This window comes from Prunus dulcis, chromosome 2 (assembly GCF_902201215.1).
Source record: "Prunus dulcis chromosome 2, ALMONDv2, whole genome shotgun sequence".
Taxonomy (NCBI): Eukaryota; Viridiplantae; Streptophyta; class Magnoliopsida; order Rosales; family Rosaceae; genus Prunus; species Prunus dulcis.
This window is the reverse complement of record NC_047651.1, coordinates 287,462-315,211: the sequence shown is the minus strand read 5'-3', so window position 1 is coordinate 315,211 and position 27,750 is coordinate 287,462. Positions and strand designations below refer to the sequence as shown.

General features: G+C 35.1%; 1 protein-coding gene across 2 annotated transcripts; it reads right to left on the bottom strand.

The window, feature by feature from the left end:
• Positions 1 to 501: 501 nt before the first annotated feature.
• On the bottom strand, positions 502 to 21,780 carry LOC117618508 (callose synthase 2-like). Of its 2 annotated transcripts, XM_034348071.1 has the most exons (44): positions 21,655 to 21,780; positions 20,866 to 21,101; positions 20,081 to 20,181; positions 19,692 to 19,813; positions 19,500 to 19,593; positions 19,290 to 19,400; positions 19,089 to 19,205; positions 18,909 to 19,001; positions 18,711 to 18,802; positions 18,247 to 18,373; positions 17,620 to 17,757; positions 17,444 to 17,520; positions 17,269 to 17,362; positions 16,244 to 16,366; positions 16,043 to 16,160; positions 14,587 to 14,921; positions 14,345 to 14,397; positions 14,187 to 14,247; positions 12,834 to 12,929; positions 12,435 to 12,516; positions 12,315 to 12,364; positions 12,130 to 12,216; positions 11,175 to 11,315; positions 10,950 to 11,044; positions 10,745 to 10,832; positions 10,505 to 10,665; positions 10,287 to 10,410; positions 10,098 to 10,195; positions 9,875 to 10,010; positions 9,549 to 9,700; positions 7,746 to 7,855; positions 7,520 to 7,645; positions 7,341 to 7,409; positions 7,059 to 7,248; positions 6,405 to 6,564; positions 6,057 to 6,176; positions 5,522 to 5,637; positions 5,304 to 5,387; positions 3,306 to 3,418; positions 2,998 to 3,227; positions 2,121 to 2,915; positions 1,965 to 2,015; positions 1,143 to 1,328; positions 502 to 972 (listed from the first exon to the last, which is right to left on the bottom strand). In XM_034348071.1, exons 2-44 carry the CDS (start codon positions 21,047 to 21,049, stop codon positions 715 to 717), a joined length of 5,958 nt encoding a protein of 1,985 aa, XP_034203962.1. In that variant the 5' UTR covers positions 21,050 to 21,101; positions 21,655 to 21,780; the 3' UTR covers positions 502 to 714. The 2 variants fall into 2 exon arrangements, with proteins under 2 accessions (XP_034203962.1, XP_034203964.1); XM_034348073.1 differs by lacking the exon at positions 12,834 to 12,929.
• Between the last annotated feature and the right edge of the window lie 5,970 nt (positions 21,781 to 27,750).

Genomic DNA, 27,750 nt, shown 5'->3' with positions numbered 1-27,750 from the left:
TTTTTTTATATATTTTGGGCCCTATTAATAGGCTTTCATGTGAAAAGCCCTAAGAAAATTTGATACATACCTTTAAATATCTAGAGCAAGAATTCTATAGTGAGGGCCTTATATACGGCGCTGCGTAAATAATAGTTGTGTTATAAAATAGTTGGTTATGATTTTAGTTTAGTTTATAACATACCATGATGTTTTTTTTTTTTCTTTTCTTATGCGGCCTCCAAAACCTGTCTTTCATGCTCACCAAATGTTTAATTATCAATCTGCAGGAGAACAGGTGGTTTTGTTTTAAGATAATTTCGTCATATAAAGTCCCTTCACATAATCACAACTTTTGTTATTTGGGTCAATACTAATCAAACTTCTTATTTTCTTACTATGGACAACATTTTCAAAATCTTCAGTTCTAACTTTCCAGTCATGAGCACCAAATTTGCGGTCTTCTTTTTTCTTTTTGTGGTCAAAACATTGTTTTAAACCAGGTATCTCGTCCTCTTAAGATCAGCTGAAGATATATATCATACATCAAACAGGCAATGAAATTGTTAAGTTTCAAACCTTTATCATAAATATACATGTACAAGTATTCTAAAGTTTGACAAAAAAGCATAAAGAAAGACATCTATGAATTCTTTTGATGAATAATTTGAGCAAACACTGGAGCTATTTACATTGAGCTAAATGAGACCATCCTTAAACTAATTTGGATAAAAATTACTCCTTGTTGCTGGAAGAGTGGTGGCCCTTCCTTTGTCCTCCTCCTCCAAGAATACGTGAGATCTGTAAACCTCGACTGAATGCTTGGTTGAACAGCATTCGTGTTTGGAATTCGGAAACGAAAGGGAACCAAGCCAAGAATGCAACTGGGGTGAAAAGAAGCAACCCCATGATTATTTCATAACCACGAGCAAGTGTTTGAACTGACCCCCAAAATCCTGCTTGTTGAATTAGTGGCTTACAAGCTTGTGCAATCTATAGGAATATTTATGAAGAAAAAAATAACAGAAGAAACAATTAGAAATAATTAGAAATAATCAACGAGTTAATAGACAATTGAAAACTAGGTTACAAATATTAAACACTAAATAGTTTGAACAGGAAATTAGCAACAACAAAAAAAAGGATTAATATGATTTACTGACCAAAAGCAATCCCCATCCAGTTGGCATGAAGGCAAGAATGCAGACTACGACATCCCGAAGCGTCATATGAGGGAGCACTATTAAGGTAATGAAAATAGATAAAAATGTAATAAATATAAATCCCTTAACCAGTCGAAACAAAAGTTGATAGTCTGCACTTAATCGTCGCCTTCCAGCAGACACGGCCTGAAAAATTTCAGCACAATTGTCAAAATAAATCTAAGAAGCAATAAATTGATTTTTTACCGTCGTAAATTAGTTTGCAATAACAAAAGAGCTGGTAAAAGCCAAGTAAAACATTTTCTGACATGAAAAATATGCAGAAATTAACATAACCACATACACAAGCTTATTGACTCCTAAAATGCCTATATGAGCATTTGGCTTCTATGTAAGTACGTTGAGAACAAGACTCTGAAAAAATGGTTAAATGGTTTGTCAGATTTTGACATGCAGCAAAAAGTTAAGTACACTCCATTGGTTGGTAGAGGAAATCATTATTCAGAGCCTAGATGGTGACAGTTTAAGAACTGTTTCTGTTTTAATGCTGTATTTGAGAGAACAAGAAAAAATAAAGTCAGATTTTTGGTTAATTCAGTTCTTAAAAGACAGATTTTGATGTTTATAACCTAACAAATACAAAATGCCTCTGCCTCATAAAAAGGCACGAAAGAAGAAAGCTTCTACGTGGTAATTTTTGCCACCAAAATAACTCATGAATGACATCTTAGGAAGTTTCAATAAACACAAATCTTGAAACAAGAAAGTATGGCTATGTTTGGAAATACACATATTAGGAGTCCTGAAATTTTAACTACCCACCTTCATCAACACCAAAATTAGAAGGATCACCAGCCACGAAACACCATAGACCTGCAAACGCATTGAAAGGAAAATTAATATTTCCACCTGCTTTATAAAAATAATATATATTAGAATGCATTAATAACGGTCGAAAGACGCATAAAATGCACATACCAGAAAACTTTTGTTTTTTGTAATGTTGAGGTGATAGACAAGCCCATACTGGTAGATGAAAAAGCGCAATGCTAATATTATCTCAGTAATGATACCACGTATTCCAGAGTAACGAAGATGCTCATGTTCCTTTTCCCACCAGGATTCCCAACTTTTATCGGGAGAGACACCGATGCCTCCATGATTGTTTATCCACTTCTTCCAATCCGTCCAGTCATCGACAATCTTTTGCCACTCAAACCCTGATGGATTGAAGAGGAATGGAGCAAAAAGCCATGTTCCAACCATGAACCAAATTTGTATCGTAATGAGGATATACACAACTGCACTTCTGTATGAACGACCAAATATGTGGTACACAACAAGCAGAATCAGTAGCTCGATGCCCTTGACAAAGTGGCTTCTGGAGTAAAGCCTGTAATTATCAGCGAATTTGGCATGAAACACTACAAAGCTACGACCCGTTGCTCGGTATTCTGCACCTCCATGAAGTAATGTCTTTCCATAATAATGCGTCTTTGTACCAAGAGAAAATGTGAAAAATACAGGGGCCAATTGTAATTGCATTAATATGAAATCGCTTAGTGCAACACGGAACCCCTTTTCTAAACCAATTTCCATAACCATAGGCAAGGCCATCAAAAATCCAATTTGCACAACAGACTGAGAAGCAAGAGCTATTTGAAGAGGCTTATTGTCTCGAATAGCTCGATGAGTACTCAGACCATCTTCAAGCCCACTGAGAACAAGATAAAGGCGACCGTAGAGAAACACATAGACCGTAAGCACAGTCAACTGTCAAACCAGAAGCAAAACATTTGAGATAATGGTAAAGGATTATATAATAAATGAAGAGAGAGGTATATTTTATACATACTAAAGTGCTGAAATAGAAACCAATTGTTGTGAAGTAGCAGGATAGCATCCGGAAGAAATCAAATCGATGCCCAAGCCTATAGATGTCACGACTCAGTGTCTGTTCGCCATTCCCATTAGCTATTTTTGCCTCAAAAATCGAGATCTGGTTCAGGCCAACATCTCGTCCTTTACCCACTTGTATATATTCATGATGAGTAACACTGCCTTCACGTACAGTAGAATTGAAACCTGCAGACAAGAAACATGTGAAATTGGTACACTACCAATCCAAAACAAAACAAGTCTTGAACAAAGTGATGAGAGTGCCTGCAAATATGTCCTCGCTTAAATTGATGACTTTGGAAGCTTTGCTGACACCCCCTCTAGTCAGATGAAACAGTCTATCAAATACATCTGGATGGCCATAGTGGAATCTGACTCTGAATGAGGAAAAAAAAAGGGTTCAGCAGCTTCACCTAGATAAGAAACATATGGTAACTGAAAATGTGTGTAGTGTGTTTCTTGAAACACTTCAAGAAAAACAAAACCGAAAAAAAATAATGTCTAGTATCATACACTTGTGTTACAAATACGCCCTAGAGTTTTCAAAATTGTTCCTATCTTCCCCTGACCCGTTTAAAGGAGGGCCATGAGTAATAATTGATCACATGTAATAGGCCCTTCTTTGTGGTCTGCTTTGATTCTTAGCATTACTTTCTTTAAACATAACTTTCTCCATGTTTGCTTTATATTTGAATAACTTGGTGATTCAAAACACGTAACTAATGTTAAAATTCCACATACAGGATTCATAGTCTAAAACAGTCTAAAGCTTGATGTTGAAAACTTAGTCAACATCTATGCGTTCCTAGAAGTTAATATCCAAATTTTAAAAACATCCAAAAAAATTGATTTTCAAACTGAAAAAAAAAAAACCTGAAACTCCAAAGATATAAAAATAAATAAAATACTAGCATGACTACTCTAAGCTGCTATTTTCAATTTCGTAGATTTAAATGCCTTTTTGTCATATTTTGGACTGCATTATGTTTATTTAAGTGGCTTAGACCGCATTTTTCGATGCCAATTAATTGGACCTGTTTCTAATTTCAAGCCAAAAGTTGATACCAGAAATAAAAATTGGAATTTTTGGATCCAGTATCTGATAAATACTTTCTATGTGGAACAATCCAATAGCATAAAAACGTAAAACTGGTGTCCCATGTTGAATATTCAAAGCTTCGTAACTACAGATACCTATTAAACTAAATTGAATTACAGAACTGTTACTATTATTAAAAGTTTCAACAAAAAAATATACACTTTCTCCTGAAAAATTTTGTTGGTTAAATACAACAATATTCTCTCGAACTTTAAATAGTGCAACTTTTATTGTCCATGTTTATTTTTTTTTAAATAAATTATTCTTAGAAAGTACTTATCGAGATCAATGAAATTGTATAAAAAGATTTAATGTTTTTGTCTAAAGAAATATAAAGAACAATGGATAATTAATCAAACTATCAACTGTGTAGTGTATTGAAAAACAATTCCATTGTAGCATAGCTGGGTTTCTAATTAGAACTGCATTAAGACTGCATAACCATATAAGAAAGTAGTTATAATCTATCTGTTCTATTGAATATCTAATAAGTTGTGCCACTGTTACCTTTAACTAAATAATGCAAAACTATGACAGAAGTAAAGAATGCAGTAATCAAACTTTGCAGATGAAACTAATTTAATCATGTCACAATTACTATGATTTTTTTTTTAATTTATTTTTTTTTGCATAATTCAATATTTGACATCGACTTTGTTTGATAAACCTCAAAAATGTTTCCAGGATTACAAATGTTATCACAAACAGAAGTGTAAAATGGAAGTTATAACTTATAACATTTTAAAGTTGATACTATAGCTTTATTATAATAATGAAATTAATTTGGATATTTTCTGACAAAAACACATGCGCTCCTTAGGGATATTGTAACCTGCTTAGAGGGATTAAATTTAACAAAATCAACAAAGCAGGAGCATAGTCCAGGAAAAAAAAAATACAGAAAATCAATAACCACCATTCCAACAAACAAAATACAGAAAATCAATATCATACGGGACCATAGACAAATTAACTAATAAATATTTGAATGAATGTTGAATATGAAAAACATTCTCAGTCTGCCTAAAATCATAGTTGGTACGAAATTATGATGATCAAACGATTAACACAGATTGTGACAGCTAAATTCTCATTGGGCTGGGAAATAAATCATAAATTAGAAGTTCTGGAAACAGAATATAAACAAAATTCCTAATTCTTACCTCAGAGGGTTAGCCAGCAGTCTCTGTCCAATAGTTACAAAACTAGTCTCCTGATTCGACATGAACCATGCAAGAGATGAAACACTGCAAAAGATAACCGAAGACATGAAACGCCACACACAAGCACAAAAGAAAATTTTAAAAACAAAAAATTTATGAAGTCTTAATTTACTAGCAGCACTGGAATTCCTGCTTCAGAGCAACAACGCAACAAATACCTGCCAGTGAATATATGCTCCCTAAGTCCAAGTATTGTCGGATATCGAACACCATCATGTTTCTGAAATTCTTGCAGCAAATTCCTCATTTTGAATGCTTCTTCCAAATAGTTATCCTGTTGAACAGATACAACAACGCGGTACTGAGTTTCAAAAAAGCAAAGCGTAGCCGATACCCTATTCCAGTGTGACCCCCAACTTGTGTCGAGCTTTTTTAGCCAAAAGACCCCAGCATTAGACACAGAAGTTCTAGCGACTCTAAATACATAAGGATTGTAAACATGTCAAAGAATCTTGAAATCACTTAATGTCCAAGTTCCAAAATGGCATATTTCATCCACCCTCTCTCATTGCCCTTTCCTCTCTATGACCCAAACTTGGCCACTATTCCTACTTTTTTTAGCCTTAAAATCCTAATTCCTCTCCTCTTAATGACTTGGTAGTTGGTGCTTTTGTTCTTTTTGTAATAACTAAGTATATACTTTTTCACACGCATGCACAGCATTTGCATATGGTCGTTTGTGTGTGTGTATACCTGGTTCATATCTATTGTTTGCAAGCCTTCCCCACGTGTGAAAATGATTGCATGGTTTTGATTTTCTGGCTTTCCCTCTCCCAATATTGCAGGTCCAGGAAGCTTTATCCGATAAATATCCTGTACAAGGAGATTTAAACAATCCATTGTAAAGCATTATTCATGTATAGTTCCAATGTTACAATTGCCTACTGTTGGATTGAAATAAAACAATAATTACTCTAAGAAGCACAAAAGTGAAGGAAACAAACTTGGGGTGACCCCTTCTCTTACAGGTCTAGGAAGCTCTGCCAGAAATATCTCAAATTACTGTCAATGCCCAATATTGAATGTTATAAAAATTATTACCTGATCCAACCTTTGAACAGGATCAGTGGAATCAATTGTCTTAGTTGGAGGAGCTGCCTTTACAAGAGCCGAATAGTAGACCTTCCGAACATTTTTTTTGGATTTATCTTCGCTAGTTTTCTCAACCTCGTCAATGTAAGCTACCCGAAGAGATGGATAACTGCAACAGGGAAAATAGGAGACATTACCATGACTTGCTTCTGGAAGCACCTAGGCTTTCTACAAACACCTCTGTGTATGCTTGTGTGGCACGAAAGTTTATCTTTACAATATCATTACATGAAAGGCAAAGTTTTAGCAATACCACCTGAACTTAACTCCTTTTGTCAACTGACCACCTGAAATTTTTTCTTTATTGTTGCCCACATGAACTAAACTGTTGTTATATTAGTCAAAAGTTGATTTACCATTTTAAACCCCAAATTTTTTTTTTCCTGTAAAATAGTTATAATTTTTTGTGTGAAATAAGTAAAGCTTTGACCATTTGGGAGAAGAAGTTTGGCATAATATAACTACCTCGCTGAAAACTTGATGTTTGCTTAACCTATTACAATAAACTATAAGTATACTGTATTCATATCACACACACACACACACACACACACGCACAAAATAAAAAATATAGATAAAAATACTAGATACTGAAGAACATACGTTGCCATAAGTTTCAAAATGTCCTTGGCACGAGCATCACCAGATCGCTTGTGAATTCCATATTGTTGGCATGACACAACATATGAGAATTTCATGTCAACTACTGCTTGGCATTGAGCTAATAGTGACGTTTCAGATTTTGAGTGTTCCTCAATAGTTGATTCAGCAGCCTTATAGCCTTCCATTAGAGCTAATAATAAGGGAAAAAATAAATCAATACGCCCTTTACAAAATTAACCGCACAAGAGATAGGGTAGTTACACTACAACTAAGTTTCAATACCTTCATCTTTTGCCATATCCAGGAAGGCCTGAAGTTCCAAAGCTTTTCGGTAATACATCATACCTCGTACTTAATTGTAGAGAATAGGGGAAGACAAAACTCATAATCATACATAAGAAATATAACAAATCAAATCAAGTGTCAAAGAGAGGGGGGCAGTAGCCCGCATCTGCTTATACCAGTTTTGGTCAACGTTTGGCCTCGATATGATGCCCATAGACGGAGTTTCTCTTCCAGTTCATCATTTGCTCTAAGTTCTTCTTCACTTTCACATTTGACCCGCTCAAGAAAGTTAGTCCATTCATCTGCAATCAATCATGGGTTCATAAAAGAACAGTTCAGTTAACAATGCACACTATATTGTAAGAGGAGAAACAACAAAAAACAAAACAGAAAACAATTCACCAGGAAAGATCTTTTGCAAGTAGAAAAGGATAGAGACACCATCTTCGTTCTGCTTTTCCAGGTGATCAACGGAGAAAAGAACTTCTTCTGAATAGTATGGTGTCAAAACCCTACAAAGTAATTACGAAAATATCAGGCGATATATGGTTAACAAAAAAAACTTTTGACCCACAAAAAGACAAAAATATCTGCCATCCCATATTATTATTATTTTTGAATAGAAACATTTTTATTCAAATTTGTAAGGATCAAAACAAGGGCATTTAGAAAGCAGATAAAAAGAAAAAACACTAGCCGGTGAAACAGACACAAGGCCACTCAACACATAACTAAACAACCAAACATAAAACAACCCCTTAAGATACTATGGCCAGCAGATTGTGCATAATTGTAGGATAGGGTACATCCTTAAAAGCAAGGGAAGTTGATGCCCAAAGGGCAGCCCAAAACTTCACTCTATCCCATAACTCTGCCACTCCCACTCCCTTATAATCCTCAAAGATTCTCCTGTTACGTTCCAGCCATAGGTTCCAAACCGCTGCCTGCATCAGACTACCCCAGAGAATTTTGGCTTTCTTACCCCTTCCCAAAGCATCAATTCTGATGGAAAAAAGTTCAAAGCAGCCTTCTGGTATTACCCACACCGTGTTAACTTCCTTCAATAGTGTTTCCCACAACTTTAGAGAGAAAGGGCAATGAATAAGGAGATGGTCCACGCTCTCCCCTGCCTTATTACATAGAGCACACCAGTGAGGGCTAATGCACAAATAGGGACAACGTCTCTGTAATGTATCACCTGTATTTAGTTTTCCCAACACCGCTTGCCACACAAAGATCTTAACTTTCGGAGTCGTCTTGGCCATCCCATATTATTTTACACAACTTATCGAAATTAAAAAGTGGTTGATACAAAATATGTCCAATATTTATTTTATTTTGAAATAGTGAAACCATAAGTCAGATCATCAATTTAAAATACGGATCAACTACAGAAAACCCCCAAACTATATGGGTAAATTCAAATTCATTCAAAGCCACATAGGCAGTTAACGCTTGGACTGAAGGATTGGAGTGGTTTAAATGTAGGGTTTATGGGAATTTCTGTACGCGTTTATGAAAAAGTGATAGTTCGTGTATGAATTTGAAAATATCCCTATAGTTTGGGGGTTTTCTGTAGTGAGATTTATTAAGTCCTTGAAATGGTTAAACCCAAGAATGTATTACTTCATTAACTGTAATGTAATACCCAGTACCCAAATTTATTGGATCATTATACTTGAAGAACATTTAAATTTCTGTTGTGTAAAATAAATAGGGCCTATACAGTTGCTTATTCTTATTAGCTAACTATATAGTTGGTCAAAGTTTCTGGTTACAAATTACATGCTTATACTGTTATATATATCATAGTGTACATATGTCACCACCTTGCAATTTACTTGAAACTATAATATTGTGAAGATGTGTCAAGTACACTTTCATTTGGTATTATCTCTCCTTGTCTCAACCGTGAGACAATGGTGTAGAGAAAAGTTTAAATTTATTATTTGTCTACGCTTCCACAAATAGTTTAGTTGCTCGAATTGGTTTAGTACAAGAACTTATACACCTAACATCTATCTTATTGGTCATGGCTGCAACACCTGGCCAATAAACAAAACTTCAATTTGAGAAAATATTAAAGAACATTTTTCCCATGTCAAGGGCGTGACAATAATTGACACTGAAATATCTTCACCCCCGTCACCCATGAAAGGAAAAATGCAACAACAATGAAGAAAGTCCAAATTTAAGATAACTTACGAGAAGGAAAGCATATTTCGAACTTTAGGTGCAGGAGGCATGTCCATAAACAATGAGTTAGAAAAGAAAGAAATGCGCCTTCTAGCTTCCAAGTTGGATGGGACATCCATAGCAGACTCCTTCTCCGTAAGCAATAGATGAAGCCTTCTGATCTATAGAAGATAATGGACTCACATACAGGATAAATTTATTACATGTAACTTTTACGAAACTCATTTAGACTGAGAAACCAGATATGAAAGGTCAATGCACTAACATTAATATTCAGGTCATGATGACTGTAGCTAATCCAGCACTGAAATCATAACATTGTAAATGAAACATACCTTTTCTTTCCAAGCTTCTGTTTTTGGGGTCACTGGCACTGGGAAATTCAGTTCACCGAAATATGTATCTCGTTGATCAAGGGGTGTCATTCCCTCATCTTTCCCATAAGTTCCCCCATGGCTTGAATCTAGCAAGCTGCATGAAAAAGAAATTAATGGAGGATTGAGGGGAACAAAATTAAAATATTAACCTAGTTGAGATATCAGATTCCAAATCATTTACGTGGGAATTTCATCCTCCATTATGTCCCTTGTCACAACCTCTAACATGTTAAGCAAGACAATTACGACCTGGTCCTTATCCTCCTTTTCGTTTTTCAGCTGTAGGTCATCAGAAAGATATGGTTGGGACTAGCGACAATCTTGATTAATCAATAAAAATATGTGAAGGTTCACTGTCAAATAAGAATACCAGATGGTCAATCAACTGAACAAATTGCTCATGGAGGCTTGGGAGAGCACTCATATTGAACTCCGTTGTCAGATTTCCCTCAGCAATATGCGCATCAACTAAGGAGAAGATATCATTTATAACCCTGGACAGAGGAGTCATCAGGAAGATAACAAAAGTCTGGCAGATGAAATGTTTTCTTTCTATTCTGAGACGTATTCAAGTAGTATTGAACTCACTTCTTTTCACGCTCTCCAAGGACCAAAAAATTAATAATACTTTTAAATGAAAGATAGCACTCGCGAATAGCACAACGCATATAATTGTCTGTACTCATTCTCTTTTTCAGCTCACGATCTTTATCTTTGCTGTCTTTTGCCATGTCCAGCGCTATTGGGATCTACAGAATTAGCACAGAGTAAATACATGTATGGGTCTTGATGAGACTAATGGAAGAAATTACTCATGAGAATATAGACCTTGCTAGCAAGCAGAAAAGGAGGCCACTGGATGAGGTCTACTAAATCTGGGTCAGCCCCATATGGGACAAGCAACAAGTTCTTTTCCCTGAAAAACAAATACAAGCTTTCAATATCAAACTATTTAATCCAAAAAGTAAAATAATGGAACTCAACATTCATTCAAGTTAAGGAAAACATTTCCTTGTCTGGCATCATTATTTACCTATCACTTATCAGATCCTCCTCTCTGAAACTGCTGATTATTTCGTTCCACATCTGTGCAAACTTTGCAGCCTCTTTCTCTTTGCTAGACGCGCTCTGAAACAACCAGCCAATGTGCAAAGACTCAAATGATGGTCTTTCAATGATTAACCGAGGGAGGTACCAAATTGTGCAGAGAAGGTCATTATCGATATTGGTAACTTCTCAAGCAGAACAGTGATCAAACCTTATCAAACTTGCGGGAGAAAGTGGCTTTTAGTATTCCCTTTTTCTTAGTCTGCTCATTCTTCTCCACAGGAATCAAGTAATTATTAAAAGCACCAGGCAGTGAATCAAATCGAGATCTCAACATTCCCAGTGTACGAATCTGGAAGAAAGAGAAAAATCTGGTAAGGTGATTTAAGTTGAAAAAACCTACAATCAGAGCAAGGATTATCCAGGCAAAATATCATAACCATCAAGTTTTTAAATTCTCTTTCAAGGATTATCCATGCAAAATATCAGCTAAATAGAAAAATTGTTCAGCCATTTGATTATCCATATTTTCGTTTCAATTTCCTCTGAATGATTCTTTGCAAGGATAGCCCTTGAAGGATGAGCTCAAATATAGACGGATGTGTGCACTTTTCTCGCAATAAGGACACCTTAACATAGGAAAAACTCATCATATATATAAGGTGAAGATTTTATGCAAAAAGCATACTAAAATGGGAAGATTTAATTTGTCACCACAATAAGAAAAAAAGAATAACAGACGAACAGAACCAACATCTACAAGATATTCTATGGAAAAAAACTGCTCGTGTTGAAACCAAGTGAGGATCCTTTTCTCTATTTTTCAGAAAGCAAAACAAGTTTCTATTTCCACGGCAACAATCTCGCATAATTTCTATTAGTATTTCTTCACTTTATTTGTTAAAAATCATAATTGGACATTTTTTTTTAAAAAAAATTGATTAAACCTCGAATGCTTTGAAACAAACCCCAAGTGATGAGATTGTAGATTCACCATGACTCGAAAGCAATTAATTAGAACTACCCGGCATTTTTTAAATAAAATCGCCCAACCAAAATGAAAAATAAGGATGATTGGGCTTTTGGCAGATTGGATTTATTGAGCTTCATCAATATGGAAAGTGATATAAACATGAGGATTGAAGAGAAAATAAAACTCCACCAACCTCTCCAAGACGGCGAAACGCGCCATATATACCTCCAAATATTGTGGAAAAGATGGCATACCAAATTTGAGTATCCATAAAGTAGACCTATAGAGAAAAATATGAATAAAATTTTACGAGCAAAATGAAGACAACTAAGTGAATGATAAGACACTGATGTGAAAATGGGAGAAACATTAACATACAAGAACAATTGGAGCCCAGAGTGCAAGCACCACACCAATGTTATTCTTAGCTGAAAAGGTCAAATGATGACATCATAAACCATCTGAATATAAGGAAGTTTATATCATTTATGCATTTACCTTGAGGAAAAAACTCATGCCATTGGTAGGTCCCTATGTGAACTTTCATGATATCTTTAGTTGGTTTCACAAGAGGCCTAATCTGCAACAATGAAGAACAAACGACGCGGATTCAACAAGTTTGGTACTCAAGTCTTTTTCCTTTTCTTTTTATTTTATTTGTTTGAGAAGCACAAATCTTATTCAAAAGAGATAATAAACTACAAAAAGTGAACAAGCTTTTTTTTCCTGCGAAGAAACAAATCTTATTAGAAAGAGATAAATACTACAAAAAGTGACAAGCAGTCAATCATTGAGCAGGATAAATAACGATCACAGAAGAATTAAACAAAGATATTATCCCATATCTGCCCTTCAATTTAACAACAGATGCCCAAAGTGAAGATAGAAATGGATCACCCTCTCCAGAAGATCTTCAACCCCCACTCCCTTATAATTGTCAAAAATCCTCCCGTTCACCCTAAACCAAAGCCCACAAGACACAAGACAGCCATCCTGCAGCAACCCCACAAAACTTTAGCCTTCTTTCCTCTACCAAAGACGGAAAGTCACTAAGCACTCACTCCAGCCTACCAAATGATAAATACCACAAACTTAGAGCTACTGAACAATGAACAAACAGATAGTACTCTCCTATTTTATCTAACACATATACAGGAACTATGAGAAAGACAACAATTAAGTCTCCTTTTCTGAAGCAACTTATGCTTATTCACCCTCATGTCAGCCACTAGCCAACCCTAAATTTCTGAGAAAATATTTCTAGGAGAAGTCCCTGAAATTTCCAGCTTCCAACGCCTCAAACCCTCTCTGCCTCCATAAAAATGAACTTTTATCTAATAGCAGCAGCAAAACTGATAACTCCATTACCTCTGCTCCTTCAGAATTTCTTCTGAATCCAAAATCCCAACTCCCTGACTTAAAATGAATAGATGCAAGCCAGGCGATGACTATATTATGAAAGCAGGATAACCTGAAAAACCGCAAGAAAAGCGACGCCAAAGGCTGTTCTCCCAACCACAACTCCTCCAACAATCTGACACTTTCCTTATTCCCCACCACCAATTGACACTTACTCCATTGCCCACCACCAATTGACACTTACTCCATTGCCCACCACCAATTGACACCTACTCTATTGCCCACCACCAATCTGACAATTTTCTCATCTTCTTTACCCAGCTTTAAGACAAGACTATTGCCCCATTGCCAAACAGGATGCTATTATTAACAAATCATAGACAAAACTCAAATTGGCCAAAAGATTAAATAACTAAATCTGCGACAAAGCCCTTGGGGTTAGCCCAAGTGGTGAGGGTGGGTGCAAAACAGCTTAGGACTACTCAAGGATTCGATTCTCTTCCATTGTAACCATAAGTATAAAGTCTGCGACAACATGCTAAGGTCATTGCTTAAGCGTTTTCCTATTTCATTGATATTCTGATATTCAAATAGGCTTTAAATTCTCCCCTCAAGCAATTATGGGTAAAAGAAAAAGATGAAGAAAAGGCAAACAATTAAAGACGGGGAGGAGGGCGCCCTCCATTACCTAATAAACAAATAAGTCATGATAATAAAATGGTGTTGACCCTTACTAGTATGTGCCCCTCTAACATCATAAAATTACAAGTATGTCAAGAATCATCGGCATTCACAAGAAGTAATCATTTAAACATAGATATGGACATAAGAAGAAAAAAAAAGTTTACTCTGCGGATGCTTGTAAACGTTGAAGAGGGACTAAAGAAGTACCTCTACATAGTAACTGAAGGCTAATTTCGACACAAGCAGAAGAACCCAAAAAATGGTATACCTAGAAACAAAAACAGTCAGTAACAGTGAGACCAGTGAATGTCTATCCCAGGCCATTCCAATAGAGAGAAAAGACAAATCAAAATATCTATGGTTACTTGAAAAGAGAAACTGAGCTTTCGTGCATTCCCCTTCCAACATAAAGCCGAGACTGCAAACACATCAAAGAAATGAATTAGACTGAGGCGAATATACTGGAAAAAAAAAAACAAAAAAACATTTGAACAAAAATTAAATGTCTAGGAAATGAATGATTCAGGTATCATATCCATAGGAGGCAAGTCCTGACTGCTTCAGTCCATAAAACACTTTACCAGAAAATACAAGGTACAATACGCACCTGAGACCACCACATCATGAGCATCACAACCCTCAAGTGTGACCTTTCAAGAAACCGACGGACAATTGGGAACATAAACAACAATGCAGAGAGCATGTTTGGAGATAAGTAGATGACAACAGCCAAAATGAACAAAGAAGATGAACTTGGACCATTTCCGAACCAATTCCTGATAATCCGTGCAAATCCAGGAGGGTTTTTCCAACTATACGCGTAAGTCACTGGTAAAATAATAACCCATGCTGCAGCTGAAACAGCCTTCAAAACATATCTTAGCCTGACAAAGAAAGACATGCTTCGCCTAGCTTTCCAGCTCAGAATTAAATCAAGAACAGCTGTAAAAAAATGAAAAAAGATTAATTAAATTATAAAATTTATAAGATATCATAGAAGGCTCATATTAGTCATCATTAAACAATATGTATTCGAGGATAAAGCATCCTTGTGCAATTCTACAGAAAATCCCGTCATAATCTTCACCTCATCAGAGGTATTACATATTTGATATTACTGAGTTAAAAACAAACACCAAATGAATCGTTCACAAGTTTAAACATAGCTTAAAACTCTTCATTACTGAACAGTTTCCTTACAGACTACGACCTTATAGCCATATGCCAAGTGGTAAGAAAGGTAACATTCTAGGTTCTGGCTGGGAACAGGTATGACCCAGCAGTACAGATTAATTTCTTCCAAATTTTTCAGAAGATGATTCACTTAATGTTGGCCTGATATTAGGGCTACTGACTGAGTTAATTTAGATTTGATTGAGCTGATTTGCAAGATTTCTAGTAACATTTTCTAGAAATTTTACATTGATTTTTTTACTCAATTGATATGATCCTCTTCTCCCTCTCTTAACTTTCTTTTCAACAGGATTGACCTTTGATAACTTAATTTAATTAATTTTCTAAAAAGATAATCTAAGGAACTTTACATAAGGGTTGCCCCTACTTTATAGCTAGACCCTCCTTTGGAATATCACTAGATTATTGTGCAGGCACATAGAATTGGACCGTTCATGGTTCTATCATCCATGTATACCAATAAAGGCAGACGTGGTTAATTTTTCATAGGAAATGGCATTGTAGTGATTTTCCAGCACAAGTATGTCACAGTTGAGGTCGATTATGTTGAGAATATTATCCCACGTCCGGGAAGTAAAGCCTTGCACCAAATAAGATATTGGCCTCTCCACCCATTGCCTATTGATTTAGGTTGGATGCTCTAATTGAATTATGGTATCTGAGCATCCAATCCAAAACCAAACGGCGATGGGCAGAGAGGCCCAAGATCTTTTATATTGTCGTGAAAGGCATTACTTCTCCCGTGTGAGACAATACCCTCAACAGATTATAGATACATGGAACAGCGACAAATTTGAATTTTGACCACAGATGCAACACTAAAATGAATAATAAACCAGCAAATAATAAGGTTAAATGGTTTTATTTACCTTGTCCAAGCTTCATTATCGCAGCAGTTATGAAAATACTCAGCACTTTCTTAAAGACATCACCTTCAAACATGGAACTTAATTTCCCCGACCCATTCCAAGCAACAATGATCATTGCCTAAAGGAAATTATTACATAAGTCCAAAGAGTGCACAGACATAAGTACAGAAGATAAAGAAGGATAATAAGAAAAAAATTCACCTGTAAACTCAATATATAAAAGCTCCACATTCTATCAAAACTTCTGAAAATGTGCCAAAACGAGCGTATTTCAACAAAGTTGACTTTACCAATCCATCGTTCCCCATTGTGTGGTTTCTTATTCTGAAATCATAAAATTTCAGAATCAAAAAACAAACAGTTAAACCAAAGAGTAGAATGAGAAAGATAAAAGCTTTTGTGATTATAGAGTACCAAAAAAGAAAGTTGTTTTGACCTGGTTAATCTAATTCCTACTTAAACATCTACAACAGTGGTAGCATTTGATTTTTCCTATAGAGACTTCATGTATTCCAATAACAGATAACCTATTGATAAATTGCATCAGTAAAATTATCAGAACTGAAACTGTCGGCATTCAGATATGTTATCCATAAAACCTGAACTTGTAAGAACATGACATGATGATTTGAGACAAACTGAAAGTGCTGTATATACAGCCGTCAACGTAATTTCTGGGGGAAGATTTTATTAATGAAATCAAGAAAGTTTAACTATAAACAAGTAGTGATAAATGATCCATGTCATTAACTAAGTAATTTGTAAAGTTATATTCATGCATTAAGAATGTTTGATGATGATGGTGAATTGCATAATCATCTAGAGTATAGCCACTCTAATTGAAACCTACGATTTAAGCTTTAAGCCCTGCAAGGACCATCCAATTAACAAAGGTAATTTGTTCAGTGGCAGGTGTCTGTGATTACCACAACAGATTACCACAAACACCTGCCACTTGAAGTTTTTCCTTAAACTTCCCACAAGCAGAGGGCCGGTCCCACTAACAAGGCAGATGCTGAAGCATCTTTACTAGAAATAATAAATAATAAAAATTGAACAAACAAACAAAAAGGTTTGTACAAAGCAAAGTTGCAGATACCATAACAGTACAAAAAGAAATGGATATTTTTACAGTGGACGAATTCAATAGTTACATAATGAAAATCAGGGATGATAAACAAAGAAAGAAGGAAAGCATATATTTTATATCCAAAGTTACAGTATACCTCATCTTTTCCAACTTGAATCTCTTCGACTGGCTGGCAAAAGAAATCAGCATCGGCACGCATAGGCCATCCTAGCTTAAAACAATCAACTGACCTACAATTCCATACCAAACAAATCTTGTAATGTAGAGTCTTAGCATTGGGAAATGCAACCTAAACAGAGAAAAGCTTGTACCAAAAGTATTCATTCAAATCATCATAATTCCTCCACTGAGAATGCTTTGATTTTCCTCCTTTGCTCCTTTTAGCCTCCTGTAAAAAAGAAACAAAAAAAATTTAACGAGATATGAAGTAATAAATGTCAAAAGGAAAGAAAGAAATTTTATTAACAAAAGAAAAGTAGCAGAACACCTTTGCTATTGTATCATATATTGGAGTTACTACTTTCGTCAAAAAGGCCTCTTCTTCACCACCGTAGGCTGGTTTTATGTGCTCACCCGTCATTGGACTAACACTCCCAGCTAGCATTCCATACAATTCAAATGCCATCTACAAAGTGTAAAGTACAACTGCTGAATCATACTGCTAAATTAAACATAGGCTTTCTCCCAATTACTTTGGCTTGGGTCACAAATAACAACGATCGCATTGGTAAGAATAATATCACTTATCCAATAAATATATATATATAGAGAAAATTAATTTAATTTAATTTTTAAATAAATAAATAAAAGCAAAAGAACATGAAAAATTATTTATAACATTTAACAATCTCAATACATATTTGCAATATGTCTATAAAGAATCCTGACAATAGAATAGAGCATGAAGAAATAAGCTTTTAAGCTTCTAGTACACCAACCCTCCACCCTTCTGCAACAATTGAGTCCCAAGGAGAAAAAAAGTAGATAACGTAACTGTCAAATCCTATGTGTTTAAGGTGTACTTGGGGTTTAGGGACTACAAGATGTTGTAGATTAACTTGAATTCCAGGAATATACATGTCATAAAGCAAGGCAAAAACATCTTAAAGCGTACATGATGATAAATATAGCAAAGGCATTCTGGCATGAATTTCAAATTTGCAGCTTCTCCCCAGATAAGAAGATATAAACCCATGTATAGTAATTTTCGCTGCTGCACTTCCTGCTGAATTGTTGGCAACCTGCCATTAAAAACAGATTTTGTATGTTAATAGTGTGGAAACAAAAGGACAGAAGCATATCACCATATTTCAATGCACCACTATAAACCAAAGCTAAACAAATCAGCAGCTCCGCTTTTCAGAAGACTATACCTAATCCACTTTAACATTGGCTAGAAAATATTGTTGGCGTGATATATTAGGTTTAGGGTTTATTATTTAATATAGTTGACTTTGTATACTTTGTACATCTTATAAATACCTCAGAAGAAGGAGAATAAAATAATTCAATTCATTCAGATTTCTAGAAATATCAATATTACATTAAATTACAAAGCTTTCAAAAAGGATTCCTTACCAAAGGCTACTTTTGCGATCCAAGTATTTACACCATTTCTTGTAATTTTTGAAAAGTTTCTTCATTACGTCTGTTAAAGCACGATCGTCCAACTATACAGGAAAAGATTTGGCAAATAGAGTAAGGTAGTAGCAGGAGGAAGGGGAAGAACTAGTTCAGAAAGGGAAAAAATAAGGTAGAACTGAGAAGGATAACAACCTTGGGCTGTTGATCAGGCTTTGGTAATTGTCGTATGTGAACATTAGCAACCAACAGAATCAAGTGTTCCCTTTGATTTGCCACATTATCCTTCTGCACATTAATGAGTGGAGCTTAAGCTGGTCGTAAAATATGAAAAACTCAGTAGTTTATGACATTCATTTTTGCTAGTCACTTCACCTGGAAACCAAACATAGCCTGGAGCCAGTCTAGAATGTCTTCATCTACTTTCTTCTTGTGGTCCTTCGGCCATGGTAGGCCCCTAGTGTTACGGAGTGCTGAAACAGTAGCATGAATCTGGAGAGCAAAAACAAGAGACAACGTGTTTCACCTGTAATCTATAGACATAATAATCTCAGTTTTAAATGAAAATGTTCAAACCTCGGGAAATCTCATGATTGCCTGATTTTGACTATCAGGGTCAAGAGGAAGAATATTGTAAGGTACATATATCTGCTGTTTTTCTTCAACCTTGGTGTGAGCTTCCAAAATCTACAGTAAAAAAAATACAGATAAATTTTACAAAGGAAATAGGTGTAAAACGAAGATTAGTATTATGAAAAAGTTTCAGGTCAAAAATTTCTGTTTCACCTCCTCAGCTACTTCAACAGCTTCCGTCTGATTGACAGCCTTCAAAACCTCAAATAAAACAGCAGCAGTTTGGTATGCTTTGGTCAGTTGCGCCCTGGGTTAGGAAAAACAAACCTTAAAAAACTAAAATATAAAGCAGCTGAGCAACTTTTCAATAAAAAATAGAACACGTCAATACTCCTAGAGACAAACCGATCTGCTTTATCAACAGCATTCTGCAAGGCTTGAATGTATTTTTTGTAGTAATCTCGATAAAAACTCTGCATTTCCCGAGCATCACTCTTTTGCTTTCCTGCCAATGTTGTTTCATTTTCCTGAAAAGAATCAAAATGATAAGTAATATCTCTGCTGAATTCCAAATAGTCCTAGATAAAAAAAATTAGGAGATATAGTACATATGATTTCCAACAAATGAATAACTTCTTATTGTTTATTATTTATTATCTAGTTATCTATCTGTTTATTTATTGTTTATCTATTTCTTTCTTTCTTTCTTGCTTTGGTAACAATGTCACTGAAAGATCACATCACACATATGAAAAAAGAATTTGTTGCAATTACCAGGGGAAATGAAGGCTTACCCTTTCTAGACGCTGAAGAAGTGCAGTTTTAAACTGGCGGACACCACGTCCACTAGATGTGGGATCTAGTCTGTGAGCTTTCTCAAAGGCATAGAACCGACCTAATTCCAACATACACATTAGTATGAATTGGACTCCCAAACATACAATATAGTTCATAAAAATGACTTTGAGTTTGTCTAAAGGTCTTTTTTGCCATGATAAAATTTTGAAACATAACCCGTCTTATTACAATAGGTAGATTATCAACTAACCAACTATTCCACTGACTATGAATAATAAAGTAGCCTCAAGCATTGTAAACAAAAAACAAAACAAAACAAAACAAAACAAAACAAAAGTTACTAGAAAAAAGATGCATTTAAAAACCCCAACTGATGGCTTCATTGACAAGCCAACATGCCTCGGAAAGCATAATTCTTCAAGTTCAACCCTTGGGGCCAGCTCCTCGGCAGTTGTGGTAATCTTTACCACATGTTTCAGAAACAAGTCGGTACATTTATAAACAAAATCCATCATGTATTCCTTTCACATATGACATGCCCTAATATTTGAATCATGTATAATGAGTATCGAGACAGACAATTCACATCCATCACATTTTCCTTTCACATAACAGTCAGAAGCTATGGGAATAAAGTCCATACTGCAGTGTATCCAATCCAACCAGTTTCATGTGCTTTGATTAATCAAACATGACTCCCATTACGAAACACGTGTGACTCTTACATACAAAGAGATAATAGAATACAAGCTTACAAGATGAGAAAACAAGTGCAACTCACATAGATAGGCAACTCTTGGATTCCTGGCCTCAACTTCATTTGCAACACGGAGAATAGGAGCAATATCCACCAATGAAGAAGGCACCACCTCACTATCCAACATGGGCTCTCCAAAACTTCCTGCAGTCTGAGTCCGCAGAATCCGCCTCTGCGGCTGCTGATCAAACCCCCTTCTATATGCCATCTCTACAACTTAAGCCCTCAAGGGCCAATCAAACTTGCTTGTCAATGTCTACCTGTTGAATCCAAGGACACGTAGCAAGTAGCATAAGCATAAGGAGAAGTGGAAAGTCCCATAAATTCCTAATCGGATAAGGATCAATTTGGATGCCAAGTAGAAATTCGGTCTTAACCGTTTCCCAATTTGTGATCCATGGAAACTATAAATTTCACTCAAGCGAGTCTAGTAATTCAACTATATGACTTTGTTTTGAGTAATATTTCCATCAAGAAATTTAAACAACGGAAGATGAAATATGTGTACTTTTTGGAAGTCTTCCCTTAACAGCAGAAGAGATTGAAACAGAAATGGAAAAGATCACAAATTAACTACTTGGTCACTTTCGGGGAGATAAAGAAGAGCAAAGCATAGCATATATATAGTAGAGAAATGAAAGTGAAAGACAGAAACAGAGCAATAAAACTCAAAATAGCAATAGGCTCTCTCATTCTGAATTTGTGACTGAGCAATAAAACCCACCAGGACCATATATATTGTTCCTAATCAAAATCAACCAGAAAACGAAACCAAGAAAACAATATGCGCTGAAATCTGAAAGCTTTTTTTACCGCTTTGTGTTCCTTCCAATTACTTAGGCCTCAGCTTGTGTGGGCAAGGCAGCGAAAGAAGCAAGCAAGAGAGAGAGAGAGAGAGAGAGAGAGAGGCGCGGCTCATATGAAGTGGGTTGTTGTTGTGTTGGGGGGGGAGGAGGAGTTGAGAAGGAAGAGGAACACGTAGTGAAGAAGATGGAAAAGAAAAGCGAATAAACGCTTTACCAGTTGTTGCTAGAGACGAGATCCCTCAAGTCTCCAAGAAACATTAAAATAATGAAACCAAGATATTTACATATTTACACCTGTAATCATACACATGCACACACACTGTGATGTGAGACACTGACATTTAGAGAGAAGAGAGAAGACAGAGAGAGATGGGCCCTACCTATGGTCCTATGATGGGTGCGCAAGTCCAAGTTCAAGTGCAAGTGCAAGTGCACTGCAGCGTTGCTTCTGTTCAATTCAATTCAACTTTATTAGAAGGTGGGTGGATGCCAAGCGCTACCTACAAACAAAGTTCAAGACAAGACTCAATACGCAGGAAGAAAGAAATGCATAGAGCATGACTATACTCTCTCTCTCTCCAAGTCAAGGCACTGGGTCCCCAATACCCAATGAAATCGCGCCACGTCATCACTTAAGTTTCTCACAGTGTTTCTCTCTCTCTTTCCTCTGCGATCCTGATACTTTCTAAAAAAAGGTGGGTGGTGAGGTGACTGAGGGTCGGCCTATCCAGTACGCACATGTGTACAGTGTATAGTGTACAGTGTACATACATGCCCCAAAAAACAAACCGCAAAACGGCAAATCTGAATAAGAAGGCCTAAAACAGGAAGCCAGCAAGCCGTAGACCACCAGGGCCAATTAAAAGATCAAATGTGTAAACTGACCAAATAGGCATGAAATTTTAATTACAAGGCCATCAAAAATGGAAATTTCAATCTCAATCAAACACTCATGTTGGATCGTCAAATCCCGCATGAACAGCCTATCGCTCACAGTAGAATGAAGGTCTTTCTCCTACCTTGCCAGTCAGGATAGCTCTTCTTTCTTTATCATATCCTTTGCACAAATACTTTCGCATCAAATAATTATAATTAATATTAAAGCAAGCTCTTTTCAATATTATAATCATATCATCTCCGGAGATAAGCTTCCCAAGAAAGAGCTATATGGCTATACATGGCCCCATTCCCTTGACGACGACATATAAATTATAGTCAACAATTCCTTATGAAACGACCCTCTTTTTTAATCTTTTAGCGCAACCAAAAGGAGTTCACAGTTTGACGGTGTAAAGTATCTTCCGCGCTAAGGTTTGATTAGAAAAGCTAAATTTTCCGCCTTAGAATCTTCATACCTTAGCACATTTTTTATAGTCACACTGACAATGTGTTTGAATGAAATAATTCTAATTTTCATAGAAATTGTAAATGATGGAATTTCAAATTACATTATATTAAATTTCCTCAATTGTAAATTTCAATATTTGAATGTCATTTATGTGAAATTTAAGAAATGTCTGTAATAAAATGATATTGGAAGTTGATGTTTTTCTATTAAGGTATTTATTTAAGCACAAATTTGCACTTCAAAAGTCTCACTTTCATTTTTTTTATTTTGAAGAACCATATTATTTCCCTAATTTTATTATATTTAACTAGCCTCTCACAAAAAAAAAAAAAATTTATTTTATTTTAGAATTAAAAAAGATAATAGGTAGTTGTGTTCCATAAAAATATGATCCATAATCTGATTTTTCTTTTAATTTTATTTTTTTAATATAAAAAAGTGTGAATTTACCATATTATCCCCATTCAATTAATAATTTCAATTCTTAATGTTTTGCATTAACCAAGTGCATTTTCTAGTATTTTAAATGTTTTACCATTCTTTATTTTTTTTCTTTATATATATATAGATAACTTATATATGTAGCATTTATTCAGACACGTAGGTGGTAGTTTCGCAAAATAAAAAGCCCATTAGAAAGCGATTGATTAAATTAAATAATATACAAAAAAGATCAAAAGTTAGGGATATGTTAGCATCAGCAAGATAAACTCTATCTGCTCAAGAAAGCAGCATGAGCACGAAAAATGACAAATAATGGGATGAGACCAACATGTATGATAAATGGCATGATGTATGATGTATGGCCTAACATACATTTATTACCAATCAGGACATGGAGAAGGAACTATAAGGAGCACAGGCACTTGACGCCTATCATGTAGGTTGCAAACTTCACTTGCCAGAAAGATTAGGGCCTAATGCAATTTTGATCATAACTACTTTTGGGAAAAGTATTCCGCGGTACTTCTTCATAAGACACTTTTATGATCTACAAATCATTTTTAAGGTTTTTCGTCAAACATCTTGAGAAACGTTTTTAGTTATCAAAAAACATTATTAATCCTTTCAGAAGTAATATCAAACTGATAATCACTTAAAATTAAAAGCACAAATAGTCTAATATTATGTAATAAAAGTTAAAGTTAATCTAATATTGAAAATCCACTTTTCTATTTCCTAATGTGAATTTTGAAGACAACCTTTTTCCAGTGAAATGTACCTTTTAAATGTTGATGTGAGTAAATCAATTTGTTAGTGCAAAGTAAAAACTTACCATGATTAATTTTCAAGAAGAAGCAACCTCTAAATATGTTTATTTATCATGAATAGATTCCTTTTTCAAAATTCCAAGAAGCCGAGTTGTCATTCTTCATGTGGGCCACCAACATTAAAGGAATTAATAACTCTTTTTTTTGTTCATAAAAAAAGGAATTAATAACATGGTTACTTATTTATGAATGAATATTGGAATGATTCTAATTCCTAAATTTGTGTGTACGGATATTAGAATAATAATACAAATTTATCTGACAGTATGAAGTATTAGAATAGAGGTGGGCTTGGTTTGATTTGGTTCAGTTTTGAGCCCAAACCGTGCCCCGAACCGTAAACATCGGTTTGGAGAAAATTCAAACCGTGTGCCGAACCAATGAGGTGGGAAACCGATCATCTCGGCTAACCGATTACCTTGGTTTAGTTTGGTTTGGTTTGGTGAAAACCTGCTTAAAAATATTTAGACTCTAAATTCATTCAAAACCTCTTGAAATTCATTCACCATTCACATCACAACATATTCAAATTCATTCATTCATTCAATCCTTTCAAACTAAAACATATACATCGTTCATCATTCACATCCATTCAAAGTTTCAAAGAAAATCATATGCATCATTCACCATTTACGTGTATTATAATTATTTAATTATATATAATTTAACATATTCAGTTTGGTTCGGTTAACCGATGGTTTTTAAAATTAGAAACCGGGCGCTGGCCCATGACCACCAATTCGGTTTGGTTCATACACCGTTGACCAAAAAGAGAAAGAAAAAAACCAAACCAAACCGAACCGACCGATTTGGTTCAATTGGTTTGGCCGGTTTTCGGTCCCATATGCCCAGCTCTATATTAAAATGATTCTAATTTTTAACTTCCCTTGCATTTACTATCACATAAGAATAAAAATGAGATGTTGATTCCACATTAAAATTTACAATAAAAAATCAAGAATGAAATCAACTAGAGGGTCCCTTATCTAAATTCTCCAATTCATGGCTTCTCCTATTCCTAAGGGCTGGCTGACGCACAAAAGGATAAGGCAAACCCATGGCAGCCAGAAAGTTGGTTGCGGAGGTCCATATATAGGCGCCCCAATGATTGGCTGGTGTGCGAAGTGTTCGACCAACGGCCTAAATGAAGAGGGTGTGTTTTTTTAAGCGCCTGGCATGTGGATGTATTTCCGTGTTTCATTGATGTAGGTGATTCAGATATTTATCAAAACAATACCTGGTGGTCAGTGAGAGCGACTGTAATTTATCTCCTCTATATTGAAAGTAGTATTGTTCATCAAAGATTTTCCTTCTCTTCTCACCGCCAATGAAGTACTCTTTTTTTCTATGGATGCTGTCTTCTGCATGGTGATATGAGAATCATTAAAGTTATTTTTGTTCTATTAGAGAACTCACGTTGTGGGTTCTAAAAGAAGACCAGATCAACGAAAATTGTATTTTAAAAAAAACAAAGTGGACATACATAAGATGGACAAGAGATCAGATCCGACACAAATGAAAGTAATTAGGTGCTGAAAAATACAAGACAAACAATTTATATTAGTTTAGTATGATAATCAGGCAATCAATTTATTTCTATCCATTCAAGGAAGAAGAGAAAAATGATTTGTTTTATTAGTTTAGTCTCATAATCAGACAATTGTAACTTGTATTATTGTTGTTTTTGCCATGAATTATGAATGGAAGTACTATCTTTCTATATTTTAGTGTTATTTTTATTTAGAACTTTTACACCACGATCGCATACGGTAACAATCATGAATCCGCTATTGTCCATTCTTGATAAATAAATATGCCAAAGAGTCACTTGAAAGTGATAACCATGCTATGCGACCCAACTGTTCTATGATGCTTAAGTTACTTTACCCTAAAGTAGCAAAGGCTTAAAGTGGAAGAAGATGGTGTACCTTCTTTATGTAAGTGCTACGATCATTTTATAAATGGATACGAGTTTTGCCTCTTATGTTTTCTTTCAATGTGGAATTGTACTATCTGACATGGCATCCGCTGAATGGTTGGATTGACTACTCGAGACATGCCACCTAACACCTACTAGCTCATTTTGGGAGAAAAATTTAGTTGCAACGGGAATATCACTGGTTTGCTATTCCCGACTAATAATGCTATGTCACATGGAAGTGTTATCACACGAGTCATAGCTTTATTGATTGGGATATATCAAAATAGTGTTATCCCCGTTTCATAGAAATCTTTCTCCTATTTTAAGGAGCCTGGCGTCATTCACATGTTACTTCATTTATTATGTGCCTCAGAGCCATTCAATGTAGGGAGAATTTTTATTGGGTTTTTTTTTTTCTTTTTTAGAGAGAATTGGTACTAGTATTGTGGAATGATGACTTTCAGGTTAATTAAAAAGATATTATTTTTATCTTTGCACTCGAGGTGCTACATTTGATTCCCCCTAATATCATTTGTATAAAAAGTGTATATTATTTTTATAAGGAAAAAATTATTGTTTTTAATTTCTATGTTTATATAAATTTAATACATGTGTCAAATTTGATGTAAAATAAAAAGAGGGAAAAGGTTTCTCACACATACTATGGAGGTGCCATGGGGGTTTGAACTTGAGACCATTGGTATAAAAATCAAGGTAATTTCTTTTTTTATTTATGAAAAAGGTCATTTCCACTTACTTAGACCGGTTGATATTTTTAGATGTGATTGACTAGAGGTGGTTGCGGTTCGGTTACCACAAATGAAACTGTGAACCGATCGATATATTGCAGTATATCGCAATTATCGGCATAGGGAACAACATAACATCAAAGAACTTTCTATCAACAACAAAAAAGTATGCTCATGCTTAAAACTACTGTTGAAATAAGCATAACTTTCTATCATTGGCAATGATTTCTTAACTCATATACGGAGACAATGAACTTTATTATTAAAAACCAATACAATCCACAATCATGCTAATGCACAATTAATCAACTAAATTGTTGATTGCAAGCTAGAGATTATCTCAACTAACCCACTAATAACAATCTAACAAAATTACCAACACAACTAATGAGTTTGCAATACTAATTGAAACACCGGTTCCTACTAGATAAAAGTTTAATTATTTACTAATTAAGTTATATTAATTTATTAAATATTCAAATGATATTTCTTCAAGGCTAAGATTTAAAAAAAACAATAGAAGGAACTTCAAGAGATTGACGGAGAATACACTTCATTAGAGAGAGAGAAAGAAAGAAAGATTAATTAGGGTTTAGGGTTTAGGTTCATCTAAATGATTTTTCAGTCTATACCACATTATTTGGATATGTGCAACTGCATATTGTAGTCGATTTTACAAATTGTATGTTTCGGTCGATTTTCGTGATAGTTCAGTTTAGATACGGTAAAATCTCGGTCGATATTTACGGTTTTTCGGTCTAAAATGCCATCCCTATGATTGGCAATGCTTAAACGTCATAAATATTTTGACATA

Coding starts and splice junctions, on each gene's coding strand:
- LOC117618508 (XM_034348071.1), bottom strand. CDS start 21,049: ATGGCATATAGAAGGGGGTTTGATCAGCAGCCGCAGAGGCGGATTCTG. Junction 17,521..17,619: donor TATATGATACAATAGCAAAG/GTGTTCTGCTAC, acceptor TCTTTTTTACAG/GAGGCTAAAAGGAGCAAAGG. Junction 3,419..5,303: donor CTGCTGGCTAACCCTCTGAG/GTAAGAATTAGG, acceptor TTCCTCATTCAG/AGTCAGATTCCACTATGGCC.